Genomic DNA, 18375 nt, shown 5'->3' with positions numbered 1-18375 from the left:
TTCAACTAATTTTAACAACCGGTTCTCTGCCCTAATGATTTCTTCCAACAACCAGTTCACCAAACTCTCAGAAATTTAACAACCGGTTCTCCCGAAGTGGTGCAAACTGGCTGAATCCCACCACTGGATTTGGAGAGAAAAATGATAACTTGGCCAAGATCACTACTGAATAAACTTCTGGCTGAATAAAGATTTTAATACAAATCTCAGTGGTATATTTTTTGTTCTCTAACTGTGGCTACTTAATCAAGTAATACATTGGTCATGTCATTGGTATAATCATAAAGGCAAGTTTTTCTCATAGTATTCGTGGGCTAAAATGGAGAACTCCCATGTATGTAATTTCCTTTGAAAAAGGCACAGTTTGAAAAAAGTATTTAATAAATTAAAATTGATTAAACTTTTCTTTTCTGCCAACTCTGAGCTATGTTCAGTACCCTTTCAACATCCAAGAAATCTATTTATAGACCATTTATTTATTACAAGTGCTTTTTATTCCACTTCAATTTTTTAAAAATCTAAGTTTACAAAAGCAATATCCAATAAAGCCTTCAGTACATATGATATTAATAATAAATGTAATAATAAAATGACAGCAACAATCATACCTGTACACATCCTAGGTACATTGATATTCTGTTTGTCAATCTCAGTTTGCCACTTAAATACTGTAGCTAGGTTTTTGCTAATCTTCTAAATACCTTCTAAATATTAACAAGGGTTCTGATCCTCTGAGTAATCCAAATCCACTGGATGCCTCTGATAGGATTGAGAACTCTTAATATAATTTATCTACTAGCATGACTTGGATAGGCAGATTTTACTTAGAAGAAATATTCTTGCAGCTATCTAGGTCCCAACTCATATACAACTTTCGGAAACAAGCTGGTAGCCAGTGTAGTTCCTGAAGTAAGCATGTTATATTTAAATATCAAGATGTTTCCACTAGCACATGGGTAGTTGCATTGTGCACCAACTGAAGTCCTTAAATTGTTTTTAAGGATACTCTCATACGGAATGCATTATAGTAATTTGAGAAATAATGAAACATGAATTATGTCAGTGTCTCCTGTTCTTGGAATAGCAGTGATTAGTGCACCAGTCAAAGCTGAGCAATCTCCTTCCTAGCCATAGTGTCCTGTTTTAGCAAGACTGGTAAATCCCAAATAATCCCATGTTTGTAGAGGAGCACAAGCCCATTCAAAGCTATTGTTGGAATTATCTCAGGTTTCTACATCAGCAGCTGTTCCATTTTATTTATATGTTCTTTTCCACCCAGATCTTTGCAAGTTCCAATCATTCCTAACCCTTGCAGATGGTACAAAAAGATACTATATTGGATGATATTAAAAGCTTCCAAGAGATCTAGTAGGATCAATAGGTCTCACCATAGGTAACTGACAAGGACAATAAAATAGTTTCTCTCCTATGCAGAATCATGAATTTTGATTCCAAGCAGGATTGCTGCTATGCAACTGAGAAGGTGATATAAGAGCAGTATCTCTAGCTTGTCCACCTGCACACATAGGAGATCTCACATCCATCCATCTGCAGAACAGACCTTGTAGCCATCAGAAATGCTACTCATCTCCCATTACATTATTGTTAAGGCTAATGCAGTACCACAAACCTGGCTGGTATTTCTCACTAAGGGGCAATTTATGAGCCATATTTTGATAATGTATCCCACACCTTTCTTTTCATCCATGATTAAATTGTAGATGAAGATGGCTTTATTACAGATAGACCAAGTGACTATCTTAGGGCTATTGAATTAAATCAGCAGTTCTAGATTTAGGAAAAAGCAAAGCTAATGTTTGCAACTTGCAGGAAATTTTACTAAATTAGTACATTTTACATTTACTTATATACTAAATGTATAACCTGTTTTTATTTTATTTTAGTTTACATTTTTAGAATGTAAAATGCTCTGGGACTTTAAAGGAAACTAATCACTTATGATTATGAAAATATTTCCAGTTTTAAAATTAGGTGTCAAATAGTTTGTTGGTATTTTCTCTAAATCATCGGTATCTTATCTTGGCATTCAGTTTTTTTTTAAAAAAAATAGCTTGTCATTATTAATATTAGAAATCCTATATTGTATTCATGTTAATTTGTCATAATAGTGGTTTTTATACTCTTATCAAAAATGAGATACAGAGCCTAATTATTATTTCCTTCCACTGCATTTTGAAATAGTGCCTATGTGAATCTCTAATATCCAATCTACTCTTCATTCTCCTTTCTATTGCACCCAACCAGTCTTTTTCAATATATTTAACTGTACATTTGAACAGAGCTCCAGCTTACCTAATATTTTATTTTGCATTGTTATGCTAGTATCAGAAAGATGAAACTGTTTTAGCTTGAAGAGGATAGCTAGTAATTTCAGAGCTACATATAAGTACCCAGATTCTCTGTTCTTGGAGGTCCTTCTACGATTGCTGAAAATTGTCAGAAATTTGTTCTCACCAATTTCATAAGAGAAACACATCAAAACTATATTGTGACATGTAAAAACCAGTACATTTTAGTTGAAAAAAAACCTTCCAAATTCCCACCCTAGATACCTAGCCCAACCTACCTACAGGACGAAGTCCTATCTACCCCATCTCTTGACAATTGCTCTATAATAAAATCTGTATTTTTTTGAGTATAAGACGCACCGGAATATAAGATGCACCTACCTTCTTTGGTGAGGAAAAGAAGAAAAAGAAATCTCCCTCTGCCTCTGAGCAATTTTGCCTCCTTGCAGCAAACAGCAAACAGCCTGCTTTACTTTCATTTTCGTTTTCAGCATAGCTTGATTAGCACAAGGAAAAAAAAAATCTGCTCCAGCAATTTACCTCTTTGCAGCAAGCAGCAGAGCCCTGCGCAAAACAGCTGAGAACAAATCAGCTGAGAGTCAGGAGGCCGATCCAATCAACTTGTGCTAATTAGGCTGTGCTGAAGCTGAAAGGAGCTGTTTTTTCTTGCTGTTTGCTTGCAAGGAGGTAACTGCTGTGAGGCAGAGGCCAAAGGGTGGGGGCCAGTGGGTGGCGGGGCTACATTCAATGTATAAGACACAGCTAAATTTTCACCCCCTTTTGGGGGGGAGAAAGGTGCATCTTATACTCCAAAAAATATGGTACATGCATAAGAAAGCTTTTTTTATGATGCCATCAAATTAAGACCAGTAGTAATTTGCTTTATGCTTAATGCTACCCATATTTATCCTTCAATCATTCTCTGAGGCAAAATTGTGTCTCTCTCTTTTTACTTACAAAATTCTATTACAGATTAAAATAGGTAAAAATTGCATCAGAAGTGTGCAAATTTAGTTTCCGTGGCACAGCCTTTCCTTCTCCCCATAGCTAACTGATTTCCATAGCAAGGTTGGTAAAGTATTTCCTTAACAGATTTATCTGAACCGTATGCAAGAAAGAACTAACTAAGCTCTCTATTTCAGGTAGATCCTCTGCCTTCAGCAGGAATTCTTCTTTTATTTTCTTCCTACTCTAATACTTGATTGTTCATATCTCATGTTTGTCAGATATTTATTAGTAGATGACCTCGAATAGAACCATCTTCTGCAGCATGTCATGGAATATTCTTGTGTCCTGCATTTGAATGAGTCTGTGTTTTCTCACTTTAGATTTACATTAGGAAAATAAACTCCCAGTATCTGGAATAACTGCAATGTCTGTGAAAACTTTTCTTTCTCTCTTTTTTTTCAAATATGCCTATCTAAGGAATTTGTGGTTCTAATCTCCCACATTTTATGGCCTTTCTCTGCTCCCTGTTCTTCTGATACAATGTCACTAGATACCAAGGTCAGAATTAGGGCAAACAATGTGAGTTGTTTTCTATCAAATTAGCTGTCAGTTTCATCTTCCCGGAATCGTTTTTATTTCATTGGCCTATGACCCATTTTTTTTCTTTGATACTTTCTACATTTGTTTCACTGATTCACTTCATCCAAATTAAATTGTTTGGCTTCCTCTGTCACAAGATTGACCGTCTTCGGTCTAGCTGCTTAAAATTCACAGAAGACTTTTCTGCTTCAGAATTACTATAGGAAAAAAAATACTTCTGGGTCAGCAATATGCTAGCAGATTATCATACTTAAAAGATCCAATTGCAAGAGAGAAATAGTTATTTGCACTAGGATCACTGTGGAGAGAAGGGCTTCCCCTATTGTTACTCTCTTTTCCATTTCTTTTCATCTGTCTATACTTCAGCCCATTGGGAATCTCTAATCTTGTAAGAAAAATCCAGTTCCTTTCCATAATGAGAGATTTCAGTTTAAGGAAGGTTTCCCAAGACAAAATCCAGCTGTGTGGGCTTCTTTTGTGCAAAAACAGAGCACAGATTTGACGCTGTTCTCGATGACAACTGAGAAAAATGCTAGCAGGTTTCTCTTTCACATATATGACAGCACAGCTACATCAGTTTAATTGACCTTAGCAATCTACATCTGTCTGTTGTATGTCCCCAAGAAATGAGAGAGGGAGGGAGGGAGAGAGAGAGAGATCTTTTGGAATTAGAAAGAAAGAGAGAGAGGTCTTTTGGAATTAGAAACAACAAAACTGGGTACTATTTTTTTTCTTCAAGATAAGGCAACATAATCCTTGGTACCAATCCTTGGTAATTCTTCAAGATATGGCAACACAGTCCTGTCATAAAATATACTATATTGAGGAGTTGCACAAAAGAACTACTTGAAAACTCAATCCTACCCAAATCTCAGATTATTAATGTATAACCTTTTACGGCAAAGGTGAGTTATAATCTGAGATTAAAATGATTCTTGCCATAAAAAGACGAGAAGAAAAATGCCCCGACAACTACACCTTTATATTTATGTCCCACTTCTTTTTTCTTTTACTACAACCATGTATTATTTATTACATTTGTTGACTCTTTTGCTAGTTTTAACGGCCTGAATGCAAGGGATCCCACATACCTTCTATTCCCAAAGCCTTCGTGTGAGGTAATTTGAGGGAACAGTTGATCCAAGCTACTGAGGTTATGTCTGTCTGTTCCTCTATCTATTTATCTATTTATTTTCCGCCTTTATTATTTTTACAAATAACTCAAAGTGGCGAATACACATGATACTCCTTCCTTTTATTTTTCCCATAACAATAATCCTGTGGGATGGATAGGGCTGAGAGAGAGTGACTGGCCCAAAGTCACCAAGTCATGGCAGAAGGAGGTTTGAAACTGATATCTGACTAGATTACTTAAAAATAAGGCTGATTCCATACATAAAGTTATGATAAGAATTTGATGAGACTGACTTGGCCTTTGAAGAGTTCAAAGAGTCCTAATTTTTAAAAAGGGCACAACAGAGAGAGAGAAAAAAATGAGATCCAGGATTTCCAGGCGATTCATATTTCCAACCTCAGCAGGAAGGAAAACAAGCAACTTTTCTTGACCTTCTGGAAGGCTCTTAAAACATGGCTTCGGCAGCTGGTTTGGGTATCCCTTAGGAGAGATGAGCCTGTTAGATGGTTACATGATGGTTAACTGGAATGCACTCTGTATGTTTTTTTCCCCCATTGTTTTGTTTTTTTAATCTTTTAATTTATTATGGTCTTATTTTTAATTGGTTTGTTTTGTTTGTATTGGACTGTTCGATATGGTCCTCTGCCCAGAGTCACAATATGACATTAGTAGCTTTATAAAATAAATAAGTACATAAATAAATGAGAGCCAGTTTGGTGTAATGGCTAAGGCACTAGGCTAGGAATCTGGAGATTGTGAACTGTACTCCTGTCTTAGGTATGAGTCCCTCTCTCTCAGCCCTAGGAAGAATGGCCAATCACTTCTGAATTCTTGCCAAGAAAATGGCAGGGATTTGTCCAGGCAGTTTGCAGGAGTCAACACTAACTTGAAAACATGCATAAATAAATATTTTTTTAAGAAAGTTAGCATCTCAGGAAGATGTATTTCTTGACCTACTTTTTTTTTCCCGAGCTGCTAATTAATGCAGGTATTTTTTTTTTAAAAAAAGACAAATGTACAGAATAGCATTTTATTGTATCATTCATTTACTCTTAGCTCTACACGGTATAGTCCAGAGACAGTTTTTAGCACCTCATCTGCTGTTTATGAAAACTAAGCTATAGCCTCCATAATGCTTGATTGATTGCTATGGCAACTTCCTTTTTGCTACAACTTATACTAGGAACACACAAGTACTGGGCGAAGAAAACAAAAAATTAGCATTCACCTCATGCTTCTGCATTGCCCATATTTTCTACTGGACTATCTGAAATTGGGAGTGGGGGGGTGAGGGGAAGGAGAGCTAGCATCCAATTACTAATTTTGCATAGTTAATGTTTTGAAAGCAAACACAGCCCATATTGTATCTACATTTTCACCCATATGTGTATGAGACCACTTAATCCATGCCAGATGGAGGGTTTTCAAATTCAGAAGATTTAAATGTGAAGTGCAGTAAGTCAAACTAAGTAGTTTTCTTCTCTCTGAAAGCATCAGGTGCACAACTGGGTACACACAGCTTCTCTTAAACTTTAGCTGCCATTTTTAACTTACCTTACTTCAACATTGACCTAAAAGTTTTAATATTGAGGAAGCCTCATTGGAAGACTTTCTTAGATCTTCTTTCGATTCTTAAGTATTGAAACAGTACCACTATGTGTATCAGCATCCAAGAAATATAGATATTTTGAGACCATGTAATGTCCATATTCAGGGTTCAGATGTACAAGAGAATTCAGATTCCTAAACTCTTTAACATACATGGGTGCTGCAATTCATGATTACAACATTACAGTTTGCAAGAAGCCTCTCTTTTACCCACAGCTGATGAAAAGTAGACTGATTCTTGCGAAGCAGATGGCAGTAGTTCTGAGAATCTTATGTAGCCAATTCTAAACTTGAGCAGTATCTCTAAAGAAATTTAATTGGAATCAAATTGGAATCTTTTATTGGAATAGATAGGAGACCAAGTTCTAGGAATTATAAAAGAGTAGGATAGTCCACACATTTCATAGAAGAACAATGGGAATAAATGTTATTGCATATCATGATTGAGCGGGTTCAGAGGTATTTCACGAGAAGAGTACTCCACTCCTCTACTCACAATAGAATTCCCTATGCCACCAGGCTTAAAATTTTGGGCTTGGACAATCTGGAATTGCACCGCCTGCAGTCCGATTTAAGCATAGTACACAAAATTGTCTGCTACAACATCTTGCCTGTCAACAACTTCTTTAGTTTCAACCACAATAGTACATGGGCAAACAATCAATACAAACTCAAGGTAAATCGCTTCAAGCTCGATTGCAGGAAATATGATTTCAGCAACAGAGTGGCCAATGCCTGGAATGCTCTACCCGATTCCATTTTTACAGTCTCAAACCCTCACACTTTCAACCTCAAACTGTTTACCGTGGACCTCACTCCATTCTTAAGAGGTCCATAAAGAGGATATGCATAAGCACACCAGGTTGACTACCGTCCCTGTCTTTCTGTCCCCATTTATTTGTATTTACTTCCTTTGTTTATGTTTATGTTCATACCTACACTTGTTATCTTGTACGTGTTTGACAAATAAATAAATATATACATACATACATACATACATACATACATACATACGTACGTACGTACGTACGTACTTTTGTTCCTTTATGTGAAAGCTGTGAAATGTAATCATACAATCTACAGGAACTCTCTAAACTAAGTCCCAGACTTAAAGCCTGGATATTGTGTTGCAATCCTATCAGTCCCTGATTAAATGCATCACTCAAGGATTGCTTTTTTAAAAAAAATAATAATAAATCTTTCTTCGTCTTTCCTTTTATTACAGTAAAAGAAGCTCTGCATCCTCTCAAGTTTAACCGTTGGGGTCTCCCTGAAGTTGATAGGGAGACCATGCAGACAAGTGAACCAGGAGTTTTTGCAGGTGGTGACATCAGTGGGCTGACCAACACTACAGTAGAATCAGTCAATGATGGCAAACAAGCTTCCTGGTTCATGCATAAATACATAAAGGTGAGTTTTGAGTGGAGCTTTCTCTGATTTTATCCATTTAATTCAGATCCATATTTAATTTTTAATTCAGTAGAGTGTATAATTAAAGATTGGGTAAAATATAATCAATTCTAAGGTTATATTGCAAATAGTGTACAAGTTCAGCAGAAGAATTATTATTCGAAAGATTAGATATTTAAATATGAGAACTTAAAGCATTGGTAAACTAAAAATAAATTTATTAGTTGTATGTATGTTTCTGCCTGCATACATGGTAGAGGCAATTGCTCTAATTTGTTTTTTCACTTAACCAATGAGATTTACTTTTACTTCTCAGATCTACTTTCCTATCCAAATCCTGCATAACATACATAAATACATACATACATACATACATACATACATACATACATACATGTGTGTGTGTGTGTGTGTGTGTGTATAGTTAATATTTCGGGTTTCTTCCCGTGTAATTGTGGATATTCTGGGATGGCTCCACCTTTCATTCTGATTGGTTGGGAGTCCCAGTATGTGTTTATTGGCTTGGCTTCGGGTGTATGGTCGGTTTTTCTCCACTAGGTGGCAGGGCTTTAATCTTTGTGGCTGGTTTGAATATGACCAAAACCGACCATACACCCGAAGCCAAGCCAATAAACACATACTGGGACTCCCAACCAATTAGAATACCAGCACCAGATTTGAAATACCAACGGCAGTTAGTGCAAAATGACTGCTGACATAAGCCTGATGATGGCAGATGGGATTCTGCCGAAACGTCGCTTCTACCCTTTTAGGGATATATCCACAATTACACGGGAAGAAACTCGAAATATTAACTATACACACATACATACCCGTGAAAACTTACATAAACATATATATATATATATATATATATAATTACAGTAGAGCAGGCACTAGCTTATATGTGCCCTTCAATCCTATGGTCAAGGTACATGATGCTATTTCTAATTTATGGGTTTGGTAATTCTTTCTCACTTCCTTCTTCCACTTTTCTGGGTACTTTATATAGTACCCAATGCAGTACTTTAGCTAGACATCTTCCTATTAATGGGAAGTATGGATGATATAGTAATAATAATGGTAGAAAATTAAACTCTGTAGGGTCACCTCCAACCCCATTCCTATGGGTTATGTGGCCAGCAACATTGTCTTCTGAGGAGATGGAAATAAAAGCAACTATCTTATGATTTACTTCTACTGATCATAAGAAGAACAAAAGCTTTTGTAGCCAAATGCCCAAATAATTTTAATTAGCTTGAATAAAGCCACTGATAAAAATGCAACCAGCATCCCAGACAGTTGCTTCCCATAAAATATTATGGGGAGATTGTACCCAAATCCAGAGCATATAGTCAGCGGTTAAAAAAAAAATTAAGTTGATGCAAAATTTGCAAGACTTGAATTAGTACAAAAGACTGTAAAATGTGGTGCAAGAAAGAGAGGCAAATATCTTAAAAGAATTAGCAAACACATATAGAATATCAGAGACCAGGCAGTAGACAAGTATATCTTACAGCAGTGAATCTGATTACAATTCTTAATTTTTTTATCTTATCTTAGAAAAGTGAGATTTTTTTCAATCTCAATTTTTTCACTTATCTAGTCCTGACTAACACCTGATTCCTGTAATTTGTGATCTTCAATCTAAATTTTAGGAGCATTTCTTCGCTTCTCTTGGGTTACCTTATGGTAACTCTCTAGATTTCTGGCAAGTGGTTCAGTAACCTTCCTTATCTTTAGAACCAGAAGAGGTCAGTTCCACTCCTAGCACAGTTCTTTCCATTTGAGCTTTGTCTGGCTCTTTTCCCCTCTGCAAAAAAGCTCACCCAAACCATGTAGCTCTCTACTATAGGTAGTCCTTGATTCATTACCATAATTGCCTCAGTTACTAAGCAAATAATACCAGTCGTTAAATGGAACATGTGGTTGCTAGGTGAATCTGTCTCCCCCCCCCAATTGACTTTGTTTGTAGTAAGCCAGACGGGAAGGTCTTAAATGGTGATCACATGGCCCTGGACATTGCAACTGTCCTAAATAAATGCTGGTTGCCAAGTGCATGAATTCTGATAATGTAACTGTGGGGATGCTACAGAGCTTGTAAGCGTGAAGACTGGTTGTAAATCACTATTTTTCAGTGCTGTTGTCATTTCAAACAATCGCTATAAAATAGTTGTAGGTCAAGGCAGGGGTGAAATGCTCCCGGTTCGGACTGGATTGCCCGATCTGGTAGCGATGGTGGCGGGTGGTTCGGACAACCGGTAGCAAAAATCCCTGCGCCCCTCCTCCCACCAGGCCCAGCTGAGCTGCACGATCATTAGAGGCTTTTTTTTTTTTTTACATTTAAAAGCATTTTTTCTACAACCTCTTCCGACGAAAAAATGCTTTTAAAAGTAAAAAAAAAAAGCCTCGGGTGATCGTGCAGCTCAGCTGGGATCGTCAGAGGCTTTTCAAAGCATTTTTTTCTGCAACCTCTTGGCCAAAGAGGTGGTAAAAAAAATGCTTTGAAAAGTCTCTGACGATCGCAGCTGAGTTGCCTGATCAGCAGAGAGGTATTTTTTAAAAAGCCTCTCTGACGATCCCAGCTGAGCTGCCTGATTGTCAGAGAGGCTTTTCAAAGCATTAGAAAAAATGCTTTGAAAAGTTTTTTTTTAAAAAAAGTTGGCCACGCCCACCCAGTCACATTACACCACCACCACAAAGCCACGCCCACAGAACCGGTAGTAACAAATTTTACATTTCACCCCTGGGTCAAGGACTACCAGTATCCATCTTGCTTATATTGTTTCTCACTCTCTCCTAACTGTTCTTTCGTTTTGAACCCTTGCCTGATTATCTGTTTCCTTTCATTAGACATAGAATCATAGGTCTGGAAGGGACCTTAGTGATCTTCTAATCCCTGCCTGAGGCAGGAGACATTATACATTTTTTAAAAAAATATCTCCAGCGATGGTGCACCCACAACTCTGAGAAGCAATACTATTGATTAATTGTTCTCACTGTCTGGAAATTTTTCCTTAGTTCCAGGTTATATTTCCCTCTGATGAGCTTCCACCCCTTGCTGCTTTTCCTGCCTTGGGTGCTTTGGAAAATAAGTCAACTCCCTTTTTTTGTGAGAGCCCTCAAGTACCAAAAGATAGTTATCATGTCATTGCTAGTCCTTTTCTTCATTAGGCTAAATATATAGTACTAGCTGATGACCCGGGCTGCCCAGGTATTTTTTCTCCTAATCCCCCCTGCCTCCCGTGCATGTGTGCACGACCTCCTTGGGGGCCTGTTTTCGGCCCAGTAGGCCTCCCTGCAGCCTCCTGTGAGCCAAAGCGGACTGTGGAAGGGCCGTGCCGCCCCTGTGCCCAGTTTTTGGCCTAGTATACCTCCCTGCAGCCAAAATGAGCCATGGGGGGGCTTGCGCTGCACCCCCTGCATTTCCCCTGCCCCCCATGCATGTGTGGCAGAGATCCAAATATCAGCTGGCCGGGGGAAGGCGTACACGCATGCACTTGCACAGTGGAACTGAGCTGGGCTCTATGTGCCACCTGCGTGGCAGGACACACACACACAAACACCCCAAGGGGTGTTAGGGGTGTCTTAACCCTCACAGTATTTTTTCCAGAGGGCATGTCATCTGTGTACCAAGTTTGGTTGGAATTGCTCGAGGCTTTCCAGAGTTATGCTTGAACAAAATAACAAACATACATACATCCTTTTATATATATATATAGACTTAGTTCTCTAATGCATTCATGATGCAGTTTAGTCTCCAGACCCTTTATCATCCTTGTTGTTCTTTTCTGTACTTCTTTTAAGGGCCTCACCATCTTTTTGTATCTTGGTGACTATTTCTCCTAGTTATCTCCTTTCCCTTTGTCTCAAGAGAAATATATTTTTGTGGGCACGTCAGGGGTGGGTTCTAAAATTTTTTACTACTGGTTCTGTGGGCGTGGCTTATTTTGTGGGCGTGGCTTGATGGTCATGTGACAATTCTTTAGGATTTAGCAGAGGTACTGATCTACCAGGCTTTTAACTGCTTGCAGAGCTGTACCGGTCTACTCATTTGTTTTTGGAGGCACCGGTCTACCCATTTGTTTTCGGAGGCACCGGTCTACTCATTTGTTTTGCAAGCACAGGTCTACTCATTTGTTTTTGGAGGCACTGGTCTACCCATTTATTTTTGGAGGCACTGATCTACTCATTTGTTTTTGGAGGCGCTGGTCTACCCATTTATTTTTGCAGGCATCGGTCTACTCATTTGTTTTTGGAGGCACTGGTCTACCCATTTATTTTTTCAGGCATCGGTCTACTCATTTGTTTTTGGAGGCACCGGTCTACCACCACACTGCCTTTTAACACTGATCAGCTGTAGGGCAGCCCTTTGAAACCCCGCGGCAAGAGTTTAAACAGTTTTTTTCCTTCTAGCTGATCAGCTGGGACTCAGGAGGCAGCAATAGATTGGGGGTGGGGCCAAATAAAAGGTAAGAATAACGTGGAGGGGCGGGGGGACAGGGGCAGAACCAGAACCAGCTCGGTGGAACTGGGCTGAACTGGGACGAACCACCACTGGGGCACGTGTGTGCACATACACACAATAATGGCCTGAAGAATCTCCTCCTGGATAGGGTGAGGAAAAACTCTTTTCTTCATTCATTTCTGAGGCTAGGATTTCAAAAACACCAAAGCTGTCTTTCTTTGTAGCCAAAAAGAAGACCATGTTGGTCATGTTCAACATACATTACTATATATAAGTTATTATGGATTCTTCCAACTGCATGCTTAGACATGAGGCATATCTACTTATATTGGTGATGTGAGATATTATAGGGAAAGGAATGAAAATAATAGCAATGGCCCAGTTAGTTATAACCTCTCAGCCCATATGGCTAGAAATCTGGGGAAAGTATCTCAAAATATTCACAGAGGCTTCTTCACTTTAATTTATTCACTGTAAGCAAAGTTGGGAAATTTCTTTTTTAACTGTCCATGATTTTGTATTTAATCCAACTGAGCCTTATTGAAATATGTGTATTTTTTTTTTTTGCTTTTTTGGTCTTGCCCACCTCTTGTGGGGCTTGACAGTTTTTTGGTTGAAAGTAAAAAAAAAGTTTTGTAATGAAAAAAATTCATTACAACAAATTATTCAGGTAATTAATGGTGGGATGTCAGCTTACATATATTAATACAGAGCAGCATTGAACAACATGAAATATCTATTTTTTTAAAAAAAAATCCTTAGCATTATCTTCTGGAACAGAAATTATTATGTATGGGATGTTATCACACCAGGAGTTTCTAAAATCCATAAAATATAAAACATAGGCACCTGAAAAGAAAAACCTGTCTATTTGTCAGATACATCTGACAGTCACACAAGAGATCAACAGGAGTTAGGCAGGAGAACCTTGCTGAAAAAGGAACATACTCAAGCAGATTCTACTGACTGCTTTTGAAAGGCTCATACATTCTGCCCTTTGATTTCACAAACTGACACTCTGGGACAATCCTTGTTTTAAAATTGCTTGTGACTTTTTTCTTTTTTTTTGAAACCATGGCCAAATAGGAGTATTAATTCTTTGATCAACTTATTAACAACTGAGTTTTTAAATCATCTGAATGACTGCAATTTTTTTTATTATTTAAAGTTGCAAGAAAGTGGGAAAATATTCAATTAAACCTCTTTGGATTATACAGTTTGGTCCAGATATATTAAGGCGGTTTACTGCTCTCAACTTATTGTCAGTATTGAGATTTTAAAATAAGTCTATACTCTTAGGTACTTTTTAAAAAAATAATAATAATTAAGGTAAATTACTAGTTATTCATTATTCTGTAATAAAAAGTTGGAGTATACCATATTGACTACTATGTCTTAGAGATTTAAAGAATATCTATATGATTTTAAAAGAAGATTAATCTTACAAAATATTTTTATCATGTTTATTTTATTTTTTTTCTGTTCTTTTGCAAAGATGGCATGGTAATATATTCGAGGAGTGATACAAGGGAAATGTTAACATTCATCTGAACTATTTTCAGAGTCTTATGATTATAGATTGTTGTGGCAAATATACAATTAGAGCTGTAAATAATGGTAGCACCAGGCTCTTTCTTCTCATTGTCAAGAATTAGTACAATATACCATATTTTTCAGAGTATAAGACACATTTTTTTCCCTCCTAAAAGAGGGTGGAAATGTTGGTGTGTCTTATACACTGAATACAGTCATTTTTGCCTCCTGAAGCCCTGCCCCGCTCGTCCCATTTTTGCGAAAAATGGGCTCATTTTTGCGAAAAATGGGGCACACAGAGGGTTTGGGAGGCCTGGAGAGTGTTCCTGGGGGCCAGGGAGTACATAAACCTTTTTTTTCTTACTTACCGGTAACTCTTCAAAATCTTGGTGAGTCTTATAGTCTGAAAAATATGGTAAATAGTAGAAGAAAAAAAGAGAGGAGGAGCCTATGATGTAATGAAAAAAATGGAGCAATACTGAAAACTGACTAATATGGGTAAGAGTAGTTTGATGTGTGTAGGAGTGTATGGGCGAATGATTTCCATTTGTAAAAAAAAAAAAAAAAAAAAAAGGGGGAAACAAAAGTGAAATAATTTGTCTGAGTTCAAAATGATTCAAATGGTAAAAATGAGCAGGAAACCAAAACAAAAAGAAAAGAAGTTTTAAGACTACTTCCTATATTCAGAAACTTTATACCTGCTGCAACTGAAAATCATAAGAAACCAAGCAAAAGTTCATAATGCAAATGTTAACATTTCTTAGATATATACCTCTTGCCATTAGCCTGTGGATAGATAAACATTGCTTCAATTTGAGCTCAGGCTTCAGTAACTGTTTGACAGTTATTCTTATAGTTTTCCAAAAAGCAATATGGAACTGGTTTGTCATTAATTTATTTTATTTTTTTTCAACATCTCATCTAGATTACAACCATCTCTAGCATAGGGATCTCCAACCCCCGGTCCGTGGACCAGCACTGGGCCACAGCATGCTAGAATCTGGGCCTCACAAATAAGCAAAGCCCCATTTGCGGGATGCAAGAAGCATGCAAAACCACACACCCTCCGGTCCGTGGAAAAACCTCTCTCCATGGAACCGGTCCCTGGTGCCCAAAAGGTTGGGGGCCGCTACTCTAGCAGTCTCTAGCAGTAAAGTGAACTGGCTTTATGTGAGTGAAGTGAAGATATGAATATGTTTAAAAAGTCTGTCAACTGAAATAAGAATACAGTTTTTTGGTGGTAAAGATCTGTTAGTATTGCAGCTAGGATTAACCACTTGATTTATGATTGCAAATATCACAGATTTCAAATACTGAAAGCATGAATGTGTACTTCTACAATTCAACTTGAAGACTCTACTAATAAGAGTAGAAGTTATCTGGTTTAGTAGCAAAATCTAAATCATATCTTCCTTTAAATGCCTGGCCAATGAACTGAATATAAGTCATCAAAATGTCTGAAATAAAATTAAACACAATTTTAGACTGAATCAATACAAGTATGGTTTCTTTTCATTATTTTTATTATTTCATGATCATAAAACAATAGTTTCCCTCTGTCATACTAAATTCTAGGCATCTAAATTTGAGAAAAAGCTTAGAGAAACTTAGCTACTTCCAAAGAAATTTGGCAATATGATAAGGAGATTGAAAACTAAATCATATGAAAAAGAAAGATTAAAGAAATTTGGAATGTTTAGCTTAAAAAGATTAAAATGATTTTGATTGTATTTTTCTGTCATTTGAAGGAATGTTACGTATAAAAAAATAATTTAATTTATTGGAAACCAGATTCCAGTTAAAGGCTAGGGTAAGCTTCCCAGTAGTAAGAGTACTTGATTCATGAAATCATGGGTTCTCCTTTACTGATTCTGTTCAAGCTGAGGATATATAACTATTACTGGGAACACATTAATATGTGTTTCTATGCAGAGTAGATGTCTTAAAGGTCTTCCAAATTTTTGATTCTGTAATTCTCTACACATTTCCACTAACCGTCCCACAAGCTAACCTGCAAGCAATGGACATAAGACAAAACATTTCCAGTAGTGCCCCACTCAAATATAAAGTATTTAATAGTCCAATTAATAATAATAGGAAAGTGATAAAATCACTTAATTAGGAAAAGGCATGCATATCTGCTTGCATTTATCTGTTAAAATAAGAGCCAGGTTTTGTTTTGGGTTTTTTTAAAGAAGAAATTCTAATTTAGAAACACAGCCTGACTGAATTAGATGTATAGATTCAAATCAGATTTTTAAGACCTAATCTCAAGATTTTTGTAGAATACGTAACTGCCAAAATTGTCCTGAATGGGGTAAATGCCCTCACATATATACAACTTTTTTGATATTTATATACGTTCTATATCGGGGGCAGTGCTGAATTACTTTTTTTAACTAACAGTTCTATGGGTGTGGCTTGGTGGGCATGGCAGGGGAAGGATACTACAAAATCTCCATTCCCACCCCACTCCAGGGGAAGGATACTGCAAAATCCCCATTCCCTCCCCACTCCTGGGGAAAGGATATTGCAAAATCTCCATTCCCATCCCACTCTGGGGCCAGCCAGAGGTGATATTTGCCAGTTCTCCAAACTACTCAGAATGTCTGCTACCGGTTCTCTAGAACCTGTCAGAATCTGCTGGATTTCACCCCTGATCAGGGGATGTCCACAGATCTTTTGGAATATTCAAAGTATTATTTAAATCATTTTGTAATCGACAGCTCTAAACTTAATCAGACAGATTCTGGCAAGTGAGTTCGCAAAATAAACAAATATTTCTTGCACTGAACATCTTAATGCATACAACACACAAATAGAACATGTGTGGACATGCAATGGAGATACAGTTGGCTGTTATCATGTAGCATATGTCTACAATATGTTTTCAGTAATTTCATTTATTACACATATAACCAACTCTTCCTTTAAGAGCTGAATGTCCCTTATCTTACTTAACTGCATAATTGGTCTACAGAACATTAAGGTAAGGTAAGGTAAAATAAGATAAAATAAATTAAGATAAGATAAATTAAGATGATAAGATAAGATAACCTTTATTGTCATTTTTTTACTGTGAGCACACTGGCACACATTAATAATGAAATTCTGTTGCCTGCTCTCAGAAGAAAATATATATCTACCCACACACATATATAACACACATATACTCATTCTATATATATTACATATATATACCTACACCCATATATATTCAAAATGGATAGTAATATATACCATCCCAGATTGCAACAAGGAAAACAGGTCATGAAAAGGATGTATAGCATTCCAGACAATACTGCGGAACCTGCTCAAGCATCATTTATGCAACCTACCAATAATATTTTCTATGATCCTCACCACTCTGTGCACCGCCTTCCTGTCTGAAGCACTACTGTTTCCAAACCAGACAGTAATGCAATATTACAGGATGCTCTCTATCGTCCCTCTATAGAAAGTGGTAAGGATGGGGAAGGGGAAGGAAGATGTACTTTTCTCATGCAACACAGAAAATGAAGGTGCTGCTGTGCCCGCTTCACCAGTATCTCAGAATTGCGTGACCAAGCTAACTTACTCATTAGCTGCACACCAGAAACTTGATGCTGCTTTCCATCTCTATAGGTGAATCATTAATACACAGAGGCCTGTGGCTGTGCCTGCCTTTTCTGAAATCAACACTGATCTCTGTAGTTTTTCCTATGTTTAAAACGATACTGTTTTTATTACACCAGTTCAATCCTCTATCTCCTTGTGATAAGCACCCTCATTGTCATCCTGAATAAGGCCCACTACAGTTGTATCCCCCTTCATGGATTACTGCTTTGTCATGGCAAAGGGGCTTGCGTAGCTCAATGAAGCCATGAGCTATGCTGTGGAGGGCTACCCAAGATGGACAGGTCATAGCAGAGAGCTCTGACAAAACATGATCCACTGGAGAAGGAAATGGAAACCCACTCCAGTATCTTTGCCATAAAAACCCCATGGACAGTACCAAAAAGAAAAAAGGTATGATGCCAGAAGATGAGCCCCTCAGGTCAGAAGGTGTCTAATATGCTACTGGGGAAGAGCAGAGGGCTAGTACTAGTAGTGCCAGAAAGAGTGAAGCGACTGGGCCAAAGCCGAAAGGACGCTCAGCTGTGAATGCATCTGGTGGTGAAAGGAAAGTCCAATGCTGTAAAGATCTATTCTCCATAGGAACCTGGAATGTAAGATCCATGAATCAAGGCAAGCTGGACATGGTCAAACAAGAGATGACAAGACTGAACACCAACAGGAATCAGCAAATTAAGGAGTGGGTGAATTTAATTCAGATGATCATCAGGTATACTACAGTGGGCAAGAATCCCTCAGAAGAAATGGAG

At 37.5% G+C, this 18375-nt stretch overlaps 1 protein-coding gene across 1 annotated transcript in view; it reads left to right on the top strand.

The window, feature by feature from the left end:
• DPYD (dihydropyrimidine dehydrogenase) overlaps positions 1 to 18375 on the top strand; it is a 560719-nt gene that overhangs the window by 277132 nt on the left and 265212 nt on the right. The window contains exon 12 of the mRNA XM_070941074.1: positions 7826 to 8010. Coding sequence (XP_070797175.1) covers positions 7826 to 8010 — 185 coding nt within the window. The remainder of the gene's footprint in view (positions 1 to 7825; positions 8011 to 18375) is intronic.

Source organism: Pituophis catenifer, unplaced genomic scaffold (genome assembly GCF_029215685.1).
Source record: "Pituophis catenifer annectens isolate HBS135680 unplaced genomic scaffold, rPitCat1.0.hap2 SCAF_3, whole genome shotgun sequence".
NCBI classification, from domain to species: Eukaryota; Metazoa; Chordata; class Lepidosauria; order Squamata; family Colubridae; genus Pituophis; species Pituophis catenifer.
The sequence above is the reverse complement of the archived record's forward strand: the minus strand, read 5'-3'. Positions and strand labels throughout refer to the sequence as shown.